Source organism: Symsagittifera roscoffensis, chromosome 7, assembly GCF_963678635.1.
Source record: "Symsagittifera roscoffensis chromosome 7, txSymRosc1.1, whole genome shotgun sequence".
Classification (NCBI taxonomy): Eukaryota; Metazoa; Xenacoelomorpha; order Acoela; family Convolutidae; genus Symsagittifera; species Symsagittifera roscoffensis.
The window spans coordinates 38,426,488-38,448,776 of NC_087068.1; the positions used below are offsets into that span (position 1 = coordinate 38,426,488).

The window sequence follows — 22,289 nt, forward strand, 5'->3', positions numbered from 1 at the left end:
TAGTCTGATTTACATTTATGATTTTCTTTGATTTAATTGCATTTTATTGAGATCAGAATTTACTTTATTCTGACAATTTTTTTGTTTGTTACATAGGTTTTTGCCCATAACCTGGTTTACAATGATTTTCTATGTTTTCATTGCATATTTTCGAGCTTAAAATCTGATTTATGTTTATCAATTTATTGAGTTTTATAACATCTGCCTTTTTTCTAAATATACTATTTCAATTTTTTTCTGAAAAGTTTTTTTTTGCCATGTTAGCAAAAATGTTGGTTTTAGTGAGTCTGAAAATCCATCCATATCGATTTAAATCGATTTTTAACACTCTTAAATCAATCCAAAGTTTTCAAGAAAGATTGATTCAAATGGATTTAATATGGATTTAAATGCGATTCGGATGGATTTAAGTGAGTTTCCGATGCATTTTAGTGAGTCGGAAAATCCATCCAAATCGATTTGAATCGATTTTTTAGATCCTTAAGTCGATCAAAAATTTCAAAATAGATCGATTTAAATTGATTTGAAATCCATTTAAGTTCGTAAAATGTACATTGTTAATCAATTTGGATTGATTTAAAATCGATTTAAAATCAATTTAAATCGATCCGAAACCATTTTTGTCAGTGCGGGAACGGTTTCCTTGATATTTTCAACGTCAGTAATGGACTTTTTAAAGAGTAAAGAAAAAAAATCACCTGGAATTTTGTGTCATTGTAAACCATTAAAATTGATTATAATGGATAATAATCAATTGTGTGGTCCCAAAGTAAAACTTTAATCAAGTATAATGGCACTGTTCTTGACCACAAAAATTGATTATTATTCCTGGAACCTCACTGCAGGCAGTTCTATTTTTATTTGCTAGTTTCGCAGTGTTATATTCGGGCTTTAGGAAGTTAGACAAGCAAATTAGACGATCAGAAAGTAACTGAATTTAGACAAAAACTTGCCTGCAAATTGCGCGCAAGTTGTTTACCGACTTCAACTAACTTTTGGTTGAGTAAATACTGGTTGTCCAACCACAAATCAGGTTATTAATGTCACATTTATATAATTCATGCATTTCAAACAAGTCATTTACTTTTCAGTTCAATGTTTTATAAATAACTTACGATAAAAATTTTGATCAGTTTTGTGTCATATATTCTTTTTGTATAACTTCATTCTAAATAAAATAGTTTTTACTCGTCTAAATTCACAAAAAGTTATCGCCTAAATTCCGTTTTATTACGGTCGTTTAATTTAGTTGTCGTCTAACTTCCTCGGCCGCATTTTATTCATAGGAAACATTCACACTTTTATGACTTTTCTAAACTCAGTTCTGATTGCGTAGCCTTAATTTCATTCGGTCTTTTCATCTGAGTAATATCATCGGTTTTGTTTATTTTAAGAAGCAAATGAATTAATTACAGGTATGATTTGAAAAAAATGAAACTCAAGGATTTACAGGAAAGAACTGTATTTACAATGCATTTATCTAGTTTTGAATTAATAAAATTTTCTTTCAACTAATTTGCGGTCAGTTAAGTATATCAAGCACGCTTGCGTAGGAGTTATTTTTAAAATAAGTCCTGAGTTGTAACTTAAAAATTTTAAAGTGCTAACAACAAATAAGCTCAAAATGGTTAATAAATGTGCAACGAAATCGCCCTAATTATATGTCGTATGGTTTTACGGATAGGAGAGTGGATAAAATTTTTTTGAATGTAGATTTAGTTTGCAGTAATTTAGTTTTTTTTCGCAGTTTTTTCCGCAAGCCACCGCCTTTTTGCTTATCGCGTATCTTCTGCGTCTAATTCAAATCCATTCTGGCTTCCAAACTCAGTCTCACTGGAGCCATTTGTATGGTTTGGAGGTGCCGTTGGAGTTACGTCAATAAGATCTCCATTCGCGTGACCGTTTTGGGCAGCTGGGGGTACTTGTATTTTCGGCACATACGGGGCATCGCTGTTTTCATCGTAGGTTGGTAGCCTGAAAAACATGATGAGTGCAAAATCCTTAGAGAACCTAAACATAGCGAACAGAAAGCTGGAAAAGTGTTGAGTGACTTACGGAAATGAAAATACGGGAGGATAATAAAAAGGCATCTCTTTAAATACCCCTTTGCAAATAGGGGGGGGGGGGGGGGTGGGGGAGATTCGAGTTTCTTTACCAGGTACACAATTCACTTATGCTTAACCGTTGAACTATTTCTTGGTGGCAACTCGTTACTAGCTACCAAAAGGGGGTAGTAAAAAATCCTAAAAAATTGTTTTGACTTGAAGAAACCTATATGATTGATTTTTTTGATAAAATAGCCCGGAAACACATGCTCGTTTAGGGCAAAAAAAAGTAAATTGATAGTTTTTTTTCAGAAATAGAAAATTTTTTGAGTTTTTACAATCTTCTCTCTAAGGGCGCATTGTCAAAAACAAAAATGATAAATTTTGCGTCTAGTAACGCAATAGTTGGATCAAGAAGTATATTTTTTGTACAATTTTTTTCAGTAATACAGCCCAAACTGTAATTCTTGGACAAATGAAAATATATTTAAACAGTGAAACAGCTTTTAAAAGATCAGTGAAAATTATCGACGCCAAAATCTCAAGCCAAGCAGAAAAAAACTGACGTGCGTTTGAGCAAAACTAGAACTCACATGCACGTCTATCAACTCAGTTTTTTTTCACGTCACCGTAGTCTTTATGATTAAAATTGAAGTAATAAAACAATACCACAAAGAAGTATATTGAAGCTTCAGACGATTATCTTCTGAGGTTTGAAGTTACAGGCAATTACCTTGACTTCAAAAACACATTTATTCTTCTATAGGAAAAAAAACATTGAAAAAATCTTCACTAAGAAAAAAACGTAACTAGCGGCCTTTTTTTGAATTGCAGTGAAAAAAACTGAACTTTTAAAATAACTCAATGAAAAGTAATAGGTTCGCGGCTAGGTTTAAAAAGCAGTAAGAGAGGCAAAGCATTTAAAAGAGATTAACTTCAGTCTCATAAAATTGCGCAATGGCATTTTTCACATCTAATAAACAAGCTGTTTATAAAGGAGACTGATAATTGATGAACCGAGCCTGAAAATTTCAAGCATACTTTTGAGTTTGCTAATTACTTTTGTGTGAAATTACTAAATTCTCCAAAACTGCATAGTTATGTGGACAGCTCGTTATTGAAGCAAAGTCTACAAGCAGTGAGACTTTACCACTGCACGATGTACTGAGAATGAACAGATAAAAAGTTTCGTTATGGGGTTATTCTCATGATGAATGAACCGAGTGATGGAAAAATTTCAACCAATTGGAATCGCTAGACGTTCGTATTGGCTAAATGACTTTCGCTCAAAACTGAAGTTTTTATTAACAGAAAATTCATTATATCAGCACAGCAAAGTTTTGCTGTGCAATTCTTGCAAATATACAATAAAATTTTTGGTATTTTTTTTAAATTTTTCAAAATCGGTCCATGTTTTTTCCAATACCCGACTTCGATCTTACATTATTTGAATTTTCATGTATCTGCTTATTTACTAATCGGTCATCGCTCATTGACTGAAAATGATTAAGAAAAATTCCAACATTCGGTCACTACATCATGAGAGACACCACCTTTTGCTACATCGGATCAAATTAACATCCTCCCAATTCGAAACTAGCTCACGATATAGCGGACCAAGTTAAAGATTTTAACTTGGTCCGCTAATATCTCAAAAAATGGAATCAATTTGTCAGTGTTCTGATGTTAAGCAACGGAAATCTTCTCGAGCTAGTTTCGAATTGCAGTATTTTGTTCGTAGGCTGTTTGACATCCTCTACGCTATTCGCTGATAATTGCGGTCACTAGATCTAAGCTAAGTTAGAAGACACTAAAAAACGCTGTAAAATCCTGTCGTTAGGATTTTACCGTTTTTTCCAATCACGACCGTTTTTTCCAATCTAATTATTGGCATGCGGAATAATTAGGCCCTGAAAAACATATTTGGTCTTCATATTTAACTTTGTGAAATCCCTCGTTACACCATAAAACTATGTCTTATTTCGGTGAAGTCTCATTTATACCAACGCTCATTTGTACCAAAATGAAAAATCGGTCCCTTTGTACCAAAATTATTCAACTCGATTTCTGATTGATTGGATTGTGAGCCAACAAATTAATACATTAATTTTCTACTGTTCAAACAGAAGAAAACTAAACAACAGAATAGTGACCGCCGCAATCGCGCCAACGTGTTGCGAGCTTGCCAACAGAGAGTAGGTCTCTATACAAAAACTAGAGCCGGTTATCGCCGCGAAGCGCGCCCACCGGCGACCTTAAACCAAGAGCTTAAAGTAGTCGGCTTAATAGTCTTAGGCCAATAGAGTATTTTTGGTACTAACGCGATTGATTTTTTTAATTTTGGTACAAATGGGACTGATTTATCATTTTGGGAGTGCAGCCTGTATTTACAACCAAATTGAGCGAATAGCTCCATTGTGCTTTTGTTTATCTTAAAAACCAAATTATTCTTAATTAGACAAAAATAATTTTTTCAACTGCCTCAACGACGTTCAGTTTTGAATGGTTTAATTTGAACTCCGCTTCAATAACAAAATTTAGTCAACTTTAGTCAACTTAAAATTTAAGTCAACTTGCGTCAACTTAAAATGTAAGTCAACTTGCGTCACAAACTGCGTCAAAATGAAACGCCATGAGCAATACAAACTCAGCCAGGCAAGTTTTTACTTTAAATTTATTCTGTGCAAATTTTACTAGCACAGAAAACGAAGCGTAACTTTACTACTAGTGAAAAAGTATTCAATGATATTAATATGAAATTTTATCAAAAAAGGATATTTGTTTCCAAGAATCTGGTTAACAGAGGCAAAACGGATCTTCGCACCACCTCCGATATAATAGAAACAAAGCATTGAAGCAAGCGGACAAAAAAATAGACAGCAGCCATTCAGTAGATAATGAAAACTGAACAAAAAACGTTGAAACATCGACTAAAATACGTCATAGTTTTGTCTTAACAGCTGTTCAATCAGATGAAAATACAAATACTGCAACGCAATAGTCAGCGTCAAAATAGCATTCAGAAAAACTAGCGGCAACTAAGAAGATAATGCTTGGGTAGACACCAGTTGAGCCGATAACAAAACTGTTGCCATAAAAAGTTAAAGAGCTAAAAGATTCGAAACTCGGAACTTTTACGACAACTGTCCCCCATTGGGCTCCACTTTTTGGGTAGACTCAAATAAAAACTGAACCAAAAAATAAAAATAGAACCAAAAAAACTGTTGCCATAAAATACTTTGAGCAACAAATTTCTAAAAGACAAAAGAAAAAAATATAAAAATTTTTAAAACATCGAAATATTATAGTAGATGACTAAGCCGCTTTCCTATTGGCCAAAACCATATGAACCACTAGTATTTTTGCAAGCAAGCGATTAAAAATAACAGAAAACTATACAGAACCAAGGTAAATGAAAATAAAAATAATAGGATTAAACCAAAATTACAGTTTTAAAAACAAAAAAATTTAAATCACAAGAAAAACACGCGCTGTGGCGACTACCGAATTTGAACTCAGAAACTTTGCCATACCAGGCAAAAACCTTACCACCGAGAATGCTGTGAAACAATCTGAGAGATATACAGCCGAATACGCAAAACGATTTACAAAAAATAGCGAAGAGTCGATTAAACGAAATTTAAGTGAAGAACTTTGCAATAATCTCATATATTACCAAAATTGAAAAAAAAAGGCTTATTACCAAAATTGAAAAAAAAAACAGGCTTGCGTATATCGACAAAATTTCTTCTAACCAGCAAAAAACTTACTATATAAAGTTAGCGGGTTTTTCGGCAAACTCAGTACTAATTTCACAACTGTTTTTTTTTCAAGCACAAGGGAATTAATTTACTATCAGAGGCCCGCCAGGCCCGAGGATAGTGAAATAATTTCCCGAGTGCGTGAAAAAACAGTTGCGAAAATGCTTTATTCAACGAAAAATTTACGTGTCCTTGTTAATTTTTATACATGCAAAAACAGTTGTCTTCTCACTTTAAACTATGTTTCCAAACTACCTCTACAGCTCAAACTACAAACTATATAAATTTAATTATGTCAAAATTGAACGTCGTCGTTTTCATTGTACTAACATTTCGCTTACAAGCTCAATTACTTTCGAAAAAAAATCATGCAAAAAAAGCTGATCAAATCTGTTCCCGGATCTGGTATTTTCTCAAGGGGCGGATTTTTAAAATGACCGAACTAGTTTTTTGAACTTTCTTAAACACAATTTTGAGCCTATTTAGCCACAAGTTTCTGCATCGCAGTAAAATTATGGAGAAACTGGCTAAAATGTCGCTTTCGAGAAGTTTTTAATGCCTTTTTTCGGCGCGCGATCCCGTAAAATTTTGTATAGGCGCTCAAAGCGCTTTCAGAAAAAGTTGTAGTCTCAAAGCGCTTTCAGAAAACTTAAATTAAATTTCGTCAAAGTATTACCAAAATGGTCCTTCTGGATAGCCAATAGCTCAAATCATCACTAAATTAGCTAATGTTTGTTTACGCTGTTATGTTTCAGTTCAATATAAAACAATTCAGGTAATTTTGAATAGCATTCAAGCATGACAATGCTGATTAAAAATTGAAATTCAACCAGAAGAATTAAAATACATTTAATTTGGTAAAAATTGTAAAAATGAACCATTTTGGCTTAATTTAGTCAATGAAAAGTCACGCTACAACTTCTAGGTCAAATGATGGACAAATTTTACACAGAGGCGAAGTAATGATCGATAACGCTACTGGGAAATACTGAACAATTAAAACTTTGAGTCTACAAAATTGCTTAAGTGACGCACGCCAATTATGAGTCTACATAATTGCTAAGTGATGCAAGCCAATTAAGACGCATTAAGAATACCAGTCAATTTGAAAAAAAAAACCAAATAACATGCCGCAATTTATAGAGCGGACGCATTTTAACTAGTATACAAAAAAGTTCATTGAAAACATCCGACCCTTCCCAGGTTCGAACCTCTTAATTTGTTGAGGGTCTCCTTACCTACCTCAACGCTACAGACCCATGATAACTTGAAGCTAAAGTGCTATTTTTAATATAGTAGTCTGTGTTACTAGCATTAGCATTGGCTGTACTTAATAGCTGGTTATTGATCAAAATGAACACTTTCAAAATGAACACATTTTGTCGCAACAATATTTGCGACTTAGTTTGGGAAAAGATAATTCATACTATAATACAAGCTTTGCCGCTTGTGTAATTAAAGAGAGCTCCTTACAACGGCCAACATTTTTTAGACAAGTGTATCTCCAAAAATTGTCATTTTACGATATAAAATTCAATTTCTTTCATTAAAAACAAATTTTAAACTTTTGACCAAATTTTGGTGATTACACACTCCTAGATATTTGTTGGACTGTGTAAGACGCACACTTTGAAAAATTTGCTCATCAATCGGCCTGGAAGTTGTAGCATATTTCTTGATTGGGCAAAAAATCCAAACTAACCCATTTTTGGGGTAAGTTTTTGTTTCCGATTTTCGCAAAAAAAATTGAGCTACTTTTAATCTTTCAAACTTTTGTTTAATCTCAGCCCACTTTAAGGAAAAATATACGTTTAAAGTTTCAAATTTTGTTCATTTGTCCGGATAATTTAAAACTGTACTGCACTACTTAAGCAAAAACAAAAAGGGAGAACTAGAAAAAATTTATCAAATTAATGCCAACGATTCCAATGTTGCATTCCAATCAAGTATCATAACCATTCATCAAATTGCACTCACATATACAAAGAAAAAATAAGGAATGATTTTTTGAACTTCGTCAAAAATTTATGGCAAAAATGTTTTCACTTTGTTTTTTTTTTGATGCCGATAAAAGTTGACTGCAATCTCTGAAAAACACTGGATTAAAAGGTAGCTTACACTTTATTAGAATCCATCACTCCAGATCCCTTTTTGACACTTATTGGCGTGTCCTCCTCATTCTGGAAAGCATCATTGTTAAAAAATAGAGACCCCCCTGCCCCTCCAGCTCCCCACTGGTCCAGATTTGAAACACGTTCACGGGGGGTGAAGGAAACTAGCGAGTCCTGTCTAGGCACCTCGTCGTCAAGAGGAGTTGGCTCACTTACGTTTGTGTGGGTTGATGCGGCGCTTCCTGGTCTCACCATGACCTAATGGACAAGAATTTTGGTCTCCATTTCCGGCTTTAGACTGCAGCAACGACTGTGACTTTTTAAAATATTTTTGCACTAAATATTTACATTTGAAAAAAAAAATTATTGCCAAGGAACCGCTAAATGGAGCTTCCAAAACGAGTTTTCTTTCTAGTAAAATTAAGTTTTCCCAGCCTAATTTTCAAATAACGAACGTAACTTTATCGCTCTACACGCTCGATTTTACACTTGACTTAAAAGTTTCAAACCAGTTTTCCACGCAAAATCAGGTAACACAAAAAATCATCGGAATGCGTTGAATAAAAGGACTTTAATATGATACATCACTCGACTCATTCCGATGATTATTTGTGGTACCTGATTTTGAGTGGAAACCAAAAAACTAAAACACCCGAACACAAAGTTCCTCTCTTTTTCAAAGATCGGAATAAACACTAAAACACGCCCTATAACAAAAATATCTCTCACTTTCAATGGTAGGAACATAAAATCAAGTTAGCACAAGGAGCTCACGTGTGCTAGACTGGCAGCACTGGTATTGTTACTATAACCCGAACTAATCGACATATTATCCAGAAGACCATCCTCGTCCACCTCCGTTTTACCAATCGATGAAAACTTAGGAAATGAACTTCCTCCTGCTGCCATCTGGTTTGACCTGGGATGACCTTGTCCGTTTTGTGTTCGCAGTGTGAGGGGTTTGAATTTGCGTTTGGGTTGTTTGTTCGCTTTGGATTTCACGGGCAACATATCGTCATTCTGTTCACTGGCGAAATTGATGAAGACCTTAGAAAATAAAATTTCAGCAAGATAACCAACTGATTTTTAAAACGGGTGTAATGAGAACCAAAAACTGCATTTACAGGTTTTAATCAAAGGCACAGAAACTATTACGAACAAGGAGTTGAACAGATTGTGCGCTGTTTTTTCTTAGTGATTCAATCCTAAAAACACAATAAATTTGTATTAAGCAATATCTAAAAGACCTGTTTCTAAGCTATTCGTTCGACTCAGATTGATAATAACAATAGCGTATCATCTTAAATATATCAAGATGGCGAACTTAATATATTTTATTCGCTTTTAACTCTAGCCAGAACAAGACCTGATCGAGTGTGGTTTGACTGATGGAGTAGTCTTCGATTAGCCCCACTTTCTTGCCATCTGAGTCCTCCACTTGGACCCCCTTGCCCCTTTCCAGGGCCTCGAACATGGCCGACAGAGTGGCATCCTGCTGGGGTACCTGGAACACCATCAGCGACGACAGGGAGTCCAGAACCTACAAATACACACGAAATAGTCATTTTAAATCATAAAAGACTCAATTTAAATGAAATACTCAGTAAATAATCATTTTAAATCATAAACCAAAGCTACCCGTCATCTAAAACCTATCTACAATGATGTCTCTCTCAATCAGCATAAGTGACGGTGACAAAAAGCCCAGAACTTGAAAAAAAAACGGAATAATTTAAAGTTTTTTAAATGACACGAACATTAACCGCAATCAACAGGCTCATGTAAGATTGGTGCACAACCTCAAGTTACACTCCAGTCAAAAAGCTCCAAAAAATGTTTTTACTCAATGAGGACAAACAGTTCAGAACCTGAAAAACACTATTATATTTTATAATTATCGAAAAATACACTTAGTACACCGGTTTATCTAATCTCCCCCAAAAACATTCTGACATTTCCGAAAAACTATAATTGGATGACGACAAAGAAGTTCTTTCTTTCTTTACAAAGGAGTCCAGATCTTGCCAGAGAAAACAATATTGAATCTATCATTAGTACTCTTTCATTAAAAACAAAATCGCAACGTGAACGAAGTTGTAGAATTGACAGAAGCTGCTCGGAAGATGGAAGGGCAATATTGATTAATGGTACGATTTTCTGTGAGACCACAAAAGATTTGAAGCTTTTTACTGAAGCTGCTTGAAACAGTAACATTTTTACGAGCGATTAACACAAAGTAAACTCAAGGTCATCTTGAGGTAAAATTTAACTTACGTTATTATATCTTAACTTTTTGTGTGTGTAGTGCGATTTGGTTCGTTCCACCTTGTTTTGGAAAAACAATTTCCTTGATTGGAGAAAAATTTCGTCTTAATTTATGTCTCATTTCTGTGTATGTTTCACAAATTACATCTAAAATGCGTTTATGACAAAATTTTAATGATGACAATTTTACTGAAAATACGTACAAATTTAGGTTCAAATACTTTTTAAGTGTAAGTTCAAGACGTAGTCATTTCACCTGTGCGTTGGGATACAAGTCCATGAAGTAGTTGTGTATGTAGTCGCTCAGCCCCACTTGCATCTTGACATGCACAACATATCCGTCTCCATATTTGGTCTTGATGTGCTGAGTGGATCCCAGACACTTGAACTGTCCATTGACCATTATGGCCAGACGGGTGCACAGGGCCTCACATTCTTCCATGGAGTGGGATGTCAGCACAACAGATCTGCCTTCTTGCACTGCGTCGTGGATGCATTGCCACAGGTACCTGGATTATGAAGGCTTAATGATAAGACCATATATTAACGACGACCATGAAAAACATACGAGATGATCAGCTGTTTACAAATTACCGCTGTTTGCAACGACACCATGATTAAGACTCATTCGCATTTTTGTCAGTTTTAATCGATGTAATTTTTGTTCCAGCCTCAAGCAAGATATAGAGTGAGTATTGAGAGGCCTGGGTTAAAATTGAAGTTTCCTTGATTAAAAGCTGCGAACAAAAATGAATTCATTTTTTTCGAAAAAACTTTCGATCTTGGTATTAATTTTGGTATATGACTGACGATTATGCTACTAATTTACCTGCGTGCTTTCGGGTCCATTCCCGAAGTAGGTTCATCTAGGAAAATGATCTGAGGATTGCCCACCAAGGCAATCGCAGTTGAGAGCTTCCTCTTGTTGCCTCCACTCAAAGTACCCGCCTGTTTGTCCACATATTTTCTCAGCCCCATCTTCTCAATCACACCTTCCGCAACATTGCTCACACTTTTGGGCTCAATTCCTCTCAGTCGTGCATAAAGCATGAGATGTTCACGCACCGACAGAAGATTGTCCAAGGCGTCAAATTGAGGACAAAATCCGAGACGTTTCCGCGAGTCGTTCAGTTGAGTTACAACATCGAAGCCAGTCAGAGCAGCTTTCCCAGATGTCGGAACAACATCACCTGTGAGCATGTTAAAAGTCGATGTTTTTCCAGCTCCATTGACACCCAGAAGTCCGAAGCATTCTCCTTTTGGAACGTGAAAAGATAGATTCTTTACAGCAACAAGATTGTCAGAGCCTACAATTCCTTTCTTGTATTCTTTCCTCAAATTTTTGACAATCACGGGATCGCTATCATGCGCACCGCTTTTAACGCTGTCCTCTTCATGTTTTACATCTTCTTCAATGTTTTCAGGTTCCCAATCGTCTTCAAACATAGATTGCGATGATTTTGGCTTTAGGAACATCCGTCTGAACACATAAATATGCTCGATTGCAAGAACTAGGATATAGAAGCAGATACCTTGCATGAACATCGCGAACACATGTTTGCCTGCTATGTCGTACGTCAACGGATTTTGGAACTCGTATTCGCCAAACTCGCTCAAGGCATCCGCGGTCAGTTGGTTCAAAGCCATTTCGAAGAGACCCCTACCTAGACAGTACTGGGGGAAAATGAGGAAAACCTTCTTGAGGAAACTGTTCACGTTTGTAAGACCTTGGTCATCTGGGAAAAAGTCCAAGATGTAAGTTGCAGTTGTACAGTTTATGCCTATGAAGGCGTTGATTCCGGTCAATAGCACGTAAGCTGTGCTTGGAATGCTGAACAGATAACTGAACGGGTACATCAAAGGTATCACCGAGAAGCCGTACAGGAAAAGAAGAAGACACAGGCAAGGGAAGTTGGCTCCGCTGACGTAAGATTCAGCTTGGAAGCAAAGGAAAATTATGATACAAATCAAAGCCGGAATTAGGTAGTTTGTCATGTCCCAAATAAAAGTCCCTGTCCAGAAGATAGAAGGGTGCACACCGCTTACGTATTGCAAATGTTTGGCTTTCGAGGTCCGTTCCGAAATGAGATAAAGAACAAAACTAGCGGGCACGAAACTCATAGCGAAAATGACACAAATACCGACGATGAGATCCCGACCACTGCGGTTCAACAGGTCATCCGAAAGTTGACTCACGGTCATTTTGAATGGATGGGAAGTACTAATGATTCCATACTCATCGGGGTTTATGCTAGCATTGTCCCAAAGTGAGTTTCTGAGAATCAAGTTGTTTAACGCGTTTGTAGAACTCAACAACATATGGTGAGCTTTGTTATTCCACCACACTTTGACATTACGCACAGCAATCGAATCATTCAAAACGGTGTTAAGATCATCGATAACTTCTTGCCATTGGAAACCGTTCGAATAATTGTAGGCAAGGAGGTCGTTGTCCTGGACCAAATCTTCAGCGTCTTGCGCTGCTAGAACGAAGTCGTTTTCGTTCAAATCGTAGTCATTATTCTCACCCTCAAATTCAAAACCGTAGAATCTTCGCAACCGCATGTCAATCCTAGTCTTCATTATGTAGTCTGATAAATCCCAACCGGTCAAGTTTTGAAGTATTTCAGTCGTGTCTAGTTTCTTATATTTCGGGGTCCCACCTGCAGCATTGGCGTCGCACTGTTGGTAACCCGTAGAACAGTCACAATCAGACGGCCGATTGGTTCTGTAGCCGGTATCTATGAAGGATCCTGGGCTAGCACTTATCTGACACGAATGACCTTTGATCGAGTATCCATCGATACATCTCGTACTGTGATGTGGGAATTTTACCATATCTTGAACCAAACTTCTCATTGCTTCTTTTTCACCTTGAGTTGATGAATCAGAATAGAATATATACTTGTTATCGCCATAGATATATGGATTGAGTACCAGTGGTTTTTGATTCGAGTCGTCCGGAACAATTAGAGTGAAAATCATGGCCAAGAGAACAAACAAAGCTGGCAAAAGAATCTGCGAAAGGAACGCTTTTCGGTCCTTTCGAAGATGATGAAATCTTTTTATGTAGAGAGCCTGAAATTGGAGCCAAAACAGTCGGGCGCCTTTCACTTTTGGAACGTTCTCATCAGCGAATGCTTTAGCAGCATGTCTGTTCGAGTCTCGAATATGGAGGACAACTTGATTATTCCCACTATAAGACGAGGATCCGCTCATTTCTGATTCAGTGTCGGAATCTTTTCCCGAGTTGTCGAAATGGACACTTCCATTAGTGTTTCCATTAGCAGCTATTTCAATTTGTTCAGTACGCACTTTACGTTTTTTCAAGTCGGCAAAAATTTTCAGTGACCTAAATCTTCCCCTGCGTTTTGGGAATCTGTCATCGTTTGCAGTTGAATCCGGAGCCTGATCAGCGACTTCTATGAAGATATCCTCAAGCGATGAATCTGACAATCCGTATTCAGATATTCCCAAGCTCTTTTTGTTCTTTTCAAGCTCTCTGAAAAGTTTGGAGTATATTCCAGACCCCAGACCAGAATACGGCAACGTATACGTCAATTCAGTTCCAATATTTTTGGCAAGGTTGACATCGGGGAAGATGCTGCGAACGAACTTAGTGATGTTCTTTTCAGTGTCACGATCGAATTGAGAGTTCTGGACTGCGTGTTTTTCCTCGTAAGGTCCATCAATAGATGGGTCATAGTACTCACGTTGTCTGTCGAATTCCTCTTTGGTATCTGCTTTTAAATCTCTCGCCATGGTCAACTGATATCCTTTTCCAAACTGTTTCCGCAAATACATCGAGGTACCGCAACATTGCAACTTTCCGTTTGCGATGATTGCGATTCGGTCTCCCAGAACATCAGCCTCGTCCATATGGTGCGTGGAGAGAATTACAGTTCTGCCTTCTTTGTACTTGGAGAGGAGCTCCCAGATCCCTCTTCGACTGTGGGGATCAACACCTGCTGTCGGCTCGTCCAAAATGACAGTTTTATTATCCCCGATGAACGAAATAGCCACAGATAATTTTCTCTTCATGCCGCCTGATAGGTTCTTGGACATTTCGTCTGCTTTGTGAGGTAGATTTAAGTCACCTAGAAGTCTGACCGCCATTTTGCTGATGCTTGAGGAACTCTTGCCTCTCAGACTGCCGTAGAATTTGAGATGCTCCATCACAGTCAACTTTCCAAACAGCACGTTGTATTGAGGACACATGCCTACACTTTGTCTTATAGTGTCCATGCTTTCACTGACATCGAGACCGTTTACAAACGCAGTTCCAGATGTAGAAGGAAACAGTCCAGTTAAAATCGACAAAGTTGTCGTCTTGCCAGCACCGTTGTGTCCTAAGAAGGAAGTGATCTGATTCTTGTAGAAGTTAAGCGACAGACCATTGACTGCTACTTTGTTTCCAGTCGAGTATATCTTCACTAAGTCTCGGATCTGAACTCCTACTTCGGCGCCTTCCGTTTCCGTTTCCAGATTCTCACCGGTCAACTTGAAACTCGGATCGAAAGAAATATTGTTGGATCCCTTTTGAGGACCTTCACTGCCGCACCAGAAAGACTTCTGGAAGCAAAAATACCATTTCTTTGGCACACCATATGCTCCAGGGTTAACTTGTTCTATGTACAAAGCCAGAAGTAGATAGATCACAGCATCGACGTACATCATGAAAATGACTTTTCCCATGCTGAAATCATCATCATAAACAGGACTGTCGCCTAAGTTGCTCCATTGCACCCCGGTACCCTGTTGTTCGAAGAAGGCAAAGTAAGTGCAAGCGAAACCAAACGCAACGTTAGAGGAAAGACATAAGAGGTATTTCGGACCATTTGAGTCAATTTGTTCGTCCCATGCGAGGTAAAGAACATACGGAAGATACAGGACAAAAAAGACTATTCCTGCTACTGCTGAGGCGAGATTGGCTTTCGAGAAGAAAACAGAAATTAAAAAGCAGAACGTGATAGTTGGAATGACGTAGGAAAAGAATAGAAATATGATGACAAAAATATTGCTTTTGGCCAAAACGTCTCCAAACTTGAGAATAAATGACAGAACAATACCGGCGACGAAAAGGATGATGAATGAAGTTATGAACCAAGATACCCAGTGGATTGTATTACCCAGCCCCATAACTTTCATCACTTCCTTAAGCCTCGTTTCTTTTTCGTAGACGATGCCTTTTACAATCATGCCTACACTGAACAGCCAAGCAAGCGTCATGAACAGAGGAATAGTTCCCGAGATAGCATACAAGAACTCATCTTGTTTATAACAGGGACTGGGAAACTGTTTAACCCATGTTCCTGTCTTCTTGTATGACGGCGAAGCCTGAAGGTCAATGATTGCTTTCTCGAGAAGGTCGGTCAGGTATATTTGACCCGAAGTGATTGGCTTGATATCCATCACTGGGTTTCTTCGAGGGTTCGGGAACCAAACATCGTCAATAAGAATATCAGTGTCGTCAACTCGTCCATCTCTCATCCTGATTTTGTACTTCAGTAGCTTCGGAATTTCATCTGAAACTGGATCGTCTGTGTTTTGGAACACAAACCCCGCCCAGATTTTGTTGGAATCCAGCCTCACTGCAGCATGCTCTTCGAGTTCCTGCTCAGAGTCAAATCCGATGAATCTGTCTGTTGAAAAACACGAAGCCAGATCGTCAAAGTAATTTATCAGATCTAGTGTTGTGTTGAAAAAATCCTGCCAGGTGGTTACATTGGGGTCGTTCGAGAAAAATTGGTCTGCAGTCTCGTTTAGCTCAGCAAAATCAAAAAAAGTAGGAGCCAAGTCTACAATAAAAGTGAGCAGAGGTATATCGTTTGCATTCGGATCCTCAAAGTAGTCGTACAGCTGTTGAAAAAACTCGTCGCGAGTGTCGTTAATCATGTCCAAGGCTTCGAAGACGTTTGCCACTTCCTCGAACGTTTTGTTAACTTGTTTAATAATTCGAATGGCAGCTGGAGTTTTTGGCGTGAACAGAAGTTCTCCAATAATTATAGGTTTGACATAATTCCAAATATTGCTAAGGACAATATTGGCTTGAAACTGTTCAAAGACATCATTGCAGTGATCGGAAATTTCGTCGTCGCGCTCGAACTCTTTTGGTTCAAGTTCCAGACCTAATTCCTCGGCTTGCTGTTCCACTTCATCGGCAGAACCAACTCCGTCGACCTCCAGAGCAAGAACTGAATCTAGTCCACACACAAATTGAGCTGAAACAGTAGTTCAAATTCATGTCTCCGAGATAATACAAGCTAGTGTACAGTAAACTGTAAGTTTTGATTTCATGCCAAAACAACATGTTTCTTTACATTTAAACCATCAAACTAAATGACTCATTTTGGCGCTGTATCTTTTTGGAGATGTAAGAAACTATGGGCCGGCCTGTCTGTAATTTTTCCTCGCAATAATAGCTAATTAAAATAGTTTGTAGAGAGCGTGGAACAGCATTAGGCACCACAATGGAACAAATTTAGTGCACAGAGGCGAAGATGCACTTCGCAAACACAAGCGAAAAAAAGGGCCAAAAGTAGCCCTAAATGGATCAAAAGTGAAAAAAGAAAAGAAAAAGTGTAAGTTTTTCAATTGTGCTATATACCGAACTCGAACCCCCTGAAGCTGGATGTACCTTTTGATTTTATTTTAGAAACTTTCTGATGCGAAAGCAAATGCGTATTTTTCAAAATGTGTCAAAATGTCAAAACATGGACTGTTACCAAGTAAATAATTGATTTCTACCAGAAGAACGGGTAAACACGATTTTCCAAGAAAAAATAAAACAACTCAATTGGTTAAGTTCTCTATTTCAGAATTGGCACGGTCGTTTTGGGAAATTGAGCAAAAAGCAAAAATGGGTCAAACGGTCGAATAGTTCCTAAATCCGATTTCCTTAACAAATTGTTGGAGCAAATTTTTTTTGTAGGGGATAGCCCTCCAAGTTGTTATCTCGACTAAACCCTTAATCTCAAATTTGGCAGGGCTAGTTTTCAAAAAAGCAAATTATTTCCAAAGATGAACAAAACTTCAAAAAATGGACTTTTGCTAGATTTAGCAGTAAATTATTCTAGATTTGGTAGTAAACTATCGAGTAAAGTCAAAAAAATTTTCCGAAACGTTCAACATTTAAAAACATGGATTGTTTCATTGCTTTACTACAAAAACTAAGTCGCTATGCAGAGAAAACTCCTAACATCTGTTTTATCGATTGAACATTTTATCTCAGATTTGGTAGGGAAGTTTTCGACAACGAAAATTGAACAAAATCTCCCGAAAACAATTTTTCTCAGTCCAAAACAAACTCTTAAAGAAACTTAGGGCATAACTACCTAGGGACAGAAAACCCATGATACATGTTTTTCGGACTTGAATCCGTAATCTCAGATTTGGAAGGGTAATTTTTAAGAAAGTTTTCAAAAATTTTCCACAAAACGTGCACAAATTTTAAGAACTGTTCCTTGTTTTCCACGCAAAATCAGCTACCACAAACAATCATCAGACAGGGCTGAGTGATATATCACATTAAAGCCCTTTCAGTCGTAATTCAAACGATATTTAAAAATTTCAAAAAAGTTTTCAGTGTCGAGAAAAACCGGTTTGAAATTTTTGAATTTTGGTCTAACTTCGAGCTAGTTAGTAAGGTAGTTGGTAATTGCAATAGCTTAATTAAGCTTAATTTAAGCCGTAAAAGATTAGTTTTACTCAAGCAAAGGTAGTTTTTGGAGTTTTTTAGCGCAATTTTGGGAATCAAAAACTTGAAAATTCAAAAAATTTCCGCAAAAAATTTGTGAAATTATTTTATAACTTTTTTTTTCGTTTTTCTAGTCACTCTTCTTCAAAAACTGTTTGCAATTGACCTATTTTACTATGACTCAAATAAGCCTAAGCTCTATTAATTCGTTCAGATTTTTTTTATCACAGCATGCAGAAAAAAAAACGACACCAATTTGAGAAAACATTTTTTTGAAGACTGGTCGGAACATTCTGTGCTACTTGCACAGTAACCGGCTATCCTTGTTAGAAAATGAAAATATCCCAAAAAGTGGTTTAAAATTTCCCCACTGAAAAAAATAGATAAAAAATCGAAAAAAAAAATTATAATTTAAAACCAAATCCCATACATTTTCATAATACGCTACGCTTGTGTAATATTTAGTTTCAAAATAGTTTCCGACATACAATGTTCTAAGTCGGATTTACCAGAAGTCTGGATTCGAACACTTGTCCATCTAAAGGTCTTCTTATTGGAATTTCACTGCACAACCGCTGATTTTGTTGATATGTGAACAGTTTGATGTTAAATGATCTTAGGTTTGATGTTAATTGATTTCCAGTCATTTTTCACTCACTCACATTTCCACGGGAACTTCCCTTATGAAATGCATTTAGTATTAAAAAAATTGAAGTAACCGGGAAAATGAAATTTATGCCATGTTTTATAATTCACACGAAGATGTCTGAAGCATTGGTAGATCTATGGAGATCCCCGCAGTGACAGAAATGGATAAAAATCTATTATATAAAAAAAATCAACAGATTAACGTAAGTATAGAATCAATTCATCTACGAGCATTTTGTGAACGATAATCTTTTCTGTACAGATAGAATCCATTTTTTTCCACCAAAAATAAATGGATTTTGTTGCCAAAATAATCAACTTTTCTATTGTGTAAAACCTGTCGATAATCTAATAAAATCTGCATATAGTCAGTATATAACCTTTATACAATAAATCTCTACATAATATGTAGACAATCTGTAGATAATCTGTATAAAATCTGTATCAAATTGATTATGCTGCCTAAAAGCTAAAGGGGTAGTAAAAATTCAATTTTGACCATTCAAAATTTAAATGAATGATTTTTTTTCAAAAATTTTGCAACCAGGAAGAATTTTCCTCAGTTTTGTATTGGTTTGAACTCACTTGAGGAAAATTGGTTACGACAAACTACAAATTTCAAGAGATCCCACGAAGATTTTGCAATCTAGGAGTTTCCGCGGAAAGAAAAGTATTTTTGTGCAAAAATTCTTCAAATACCATTTAAATTATCAACCTGTTCAGCGCAATTTTGTGTTAAAAACTTCAATAAAAAATTAGAAAAATTAATGCAGAGCAAATTATTTTTTGCTGCAACTTATTTACACAATAAGGAATTAAATTTTTTTTCAGATCAAACATCAGTACAAAAATTTCAAAAAAAAGCCTACATTATAATTTTATTTCAATATACTTATTCTATCTGATTGGCGAGAATGTTGAGAAAATCAGTATATAATCTGTATATAATATGTATATAGTCTGTATAAAATCTGTATATAACCAGCTTATATTCTGTAGATAATCTGTTTATTGTATGTATAAAGTTTGGTACAGAAAAAAAAAAGTTTTAGACTGTTTTGGCAATGATCATATAATTAATATATACAGTATAAAACTTTTGCAAAACAAAATCCATTATAATCGATTATTAAAACTACATAATCGAAGTTTTACTAAATAAAAATTCAACATATCTGAAATCTGCATATTTTCTATAGATAATCGATTTTTATCCATTTTTGTCACTGCGGGTCACCTGGAATAGATTATCAGCTAAGCAATTGAGTTTTAAAAAGCTGAAGTTGCTATTGCAGATTGCTCAATTAATTCGAGTAGCGCAATTAACAAAAGGAGGGCACGTTATGAACTCTCACATAAGTTAAGAAAAATTGCACAAAAATTCTAATCCGAAAAAAACTCAATTATGTGACTAATTCAGACTGACTTACACAAGTACTTGTTCAGTGCAGTGTTAGTCTCATCGCCGCCTGAAGTGAGATCACCCAATGACAGCAACTCCAAGAAGAACTCGTTCGTTTCGTCCAGAGACTGCAGGATTTTTGAGTCGTCCACTGCATAGTAGATATCCAACAACCTTTCAGCAAATTTTTCATCCTGAGTTATGTTCTCCAGTACAGCGGTCACTGGACTCAGAAGATTTCCAAGTTGGTCGTCATTCAGGGCACAAACTTCAGCCTCCACCTAGAAAATTCCGATGAGCTAATTTTGTCGATAAATTAGTCGACATTTGCATAAATTGTCCTTGATAACAAAATGTGTTTGAATTTTTCGAATACATCCGCAATAAAATGTCGTAAAACAATAGCGGGTTTAGGGGGTAGGGCTTTTCGACCCGCTGACAACTCAAAGGGTCCCCTTTGGTACTACTTCACGCAAATACTATCCGTTGATACTATTCCTTTTCGGTTCAAAGTTTTCTAAAGGTGCATTTGGCGCCAATATATATGAGCTGAGAGCGCGCGCGCCAAAAAAAAACTAGATTTTTTGGTCAAAATCTTCCACAAGTGTCAAAAACGGTACTTTATACCATTTTGCAAAAATTTGCTTGTGCAAAAACTGCTATTTATAAAGTTTTTTAAATCGCTAAGCCAATTTGATCGACCTAAAAAGTAAAAAAAAAATCAAACTCCCCTAGATCCGTGCCTTAATTAAAACATAATTAAATTGAAGAACCCGCGTAAGTATCTGACGGTTCCTCAAAACCACTTTTGAGCGGATTTTTGGGAAGTTAAACAGAAACATGCACGAAGCAGTAAGAAAAGTATCATACCTGAGTTCGATTGGCATCCCTGGGAAGTTTGATGTAAGTGGGGAACTGGCCATTTCCATTGTCGTAGCACAGAAACGTTTCATCACCTGCAGCCGCATCAACCAGAGTCTCGGCTAGATTGACAGCTGTCTCAGTTGTCAGGAAACCACCGAGGTCGAAACGAGAGCCCTCTAAGGCATCTCGCGTTTCGGGACTGAGTCCGTCCACAGCGGAGACGTTGAAGAACCCTCCCGGGAGAAGGAGCGGTTCAATCCCGTCGTCTATAAGCCATTGTACGTTGTCCTAAAATTTTAAAACCTATGAAAAGGCGACAATTGTTCTTTGTTGTATTCTCCAGGGGCGGGTTTAAGGGCAAAAATGGGTGGGTGGGACTTCAACTTCAATTTTACTTTATTTTAGGACAAATTTGTCGGTAGGATCACAAAATTATTAACGTCAATTGGTTCCTTAAATGATCTACTTAGCGGCACTTGCTTCAGAATTATCAATTTTGTGCCATCCTCTTACAATTTCTGAAGCACACCAAGGTGTTTACAATGAAAAGAATTTTGTAATTTATTCATTTTTATATGGGTGCGTCACCTAGAAAATCAATGAAAATAAAATTCGACTAGCAGTTTGTAGAAAAATGGACGTTTCTCGTACTAACAATTAAGGGATTCAAATGCCATATAGCGAGCTATTAGTTGTCTTTTTTTCAAAAACTTTCATCTAACCACAAATCTTTCGTCTGAAAAGAGTGTCGAGAAGGAATTCACTAGATCATCCAGGGGCGGACTGTCATCCAGAGACTCCGGAGGTGTTTTGAAGCATCGGTTCTCCACGGTGCAAATTAGGGATTCCAGAAACGGTAGAAGCCCCGCTGAGGGTAACGCTTTTGGCTGAAGGTGACATGCACTTTTGTTCACAGCTGGTCTTACGTGCCGAACCGAGACGATAACCATAAAAAGAACCAATGGCCAGACAACTTCCAGAATCAGAAACCCCCACCCACGGCGTTTCAAGGTCAAGTTCTTCCATAATAATGTCTGCAACTGCTTCCAGAAAAGACTCTTTTTCTTGAATTTCTTCATTTAAAAATGAAGTGCAGTAAAGTTTGTTTTGATATATGTGTCTGACCTCTGAGAATTTCGACGCAAATACACAGAAGCAAAAATAATTTGTTTTTAAAACCAAACAAAAGTTACAGACTATTATTTTATACAATTTACGAATGCCAAGCCAAACAGAGTAAGCAAACTAAACACATATAAGCTCTCTGCTAATATTTATACCAAATTATTTTTGTTAAACAGAAATATTGATGCCAAATACGTGAACAAAACGCCACTAACATTAGGCTTAAAAATTTTGTGAAGCGAGGAACACAATTTAAATACAGTGGTGAATTAAATGCGCACACGGTTTTTATAAGCGCGCAGTTTCTCGTTTCTCCGCCGGTTCAGCTGAAACTATTCGTCTATTTTGTACAAAAGGCCACAGGTAAATATT

At 36.7% G+C, this 22,289-nt stretch overlaps 1 protein-coding gene across 1 annotated transcript; it reads right to left on the reverse strand.

Moving 5' to 3' along the window:
* Positions 1–1,403: 1,403 nt before the first annotated feature.
* LOC134852148 (phospholipid-transporting ATPase ABCA1-like) lies at positions 1,404–22,253 on the reverse strand. The gene is made up of 9 exons (XM_063868447.1): positions 21,515–22,253; positions 20,799–21,080; positions 19,957–20,209; positions 11,012–16,403; positions 10,439–10,691; positions 9,284–9,457; positions 8,692–8,964; positions 7,925–8,175; positions 1,404–1,974 (listed from the first exon to the last, which is right to left on the reverse strand). The coding sequence occupies exons 1-9, from the start codon at positions 21,869–21,871 to the stop codon at positions 1,776–1,778; spliced, it is 7,434 nt and encodes a 2,477-aa protein (XP_063724517.1). The 5' UTR covers positions 21,872–22,253; the 3' UTR covers positions 1,404–1,775.
* Positions 22,254–22,289: the final 36 nt, after the last annotated feature.

Coding starts and splice junctions, on each gene's coding strand:
- LOC134852148 (XM_063868447.1), bottom strand. CDS start 21,871: ATGAAGAAATTCAAGAAAAAGAGTCTTTTCTGGAAGCAGTTGCAGACA. Junction 8,176..8,691: donor GTGCTGCCAGTCTAGCACAC/GTGAGCTCCTTG, acceptor CTTGTCCATTAG/GTCATGGTGAGACCAGGAAG. Junction 1,975..7,924: donor GTGATGGATTCTAATAAAGT/GTAAGCTACCTT, acceptor CATGTTTTTCAG/GCTACCAACCTACGATGAAA.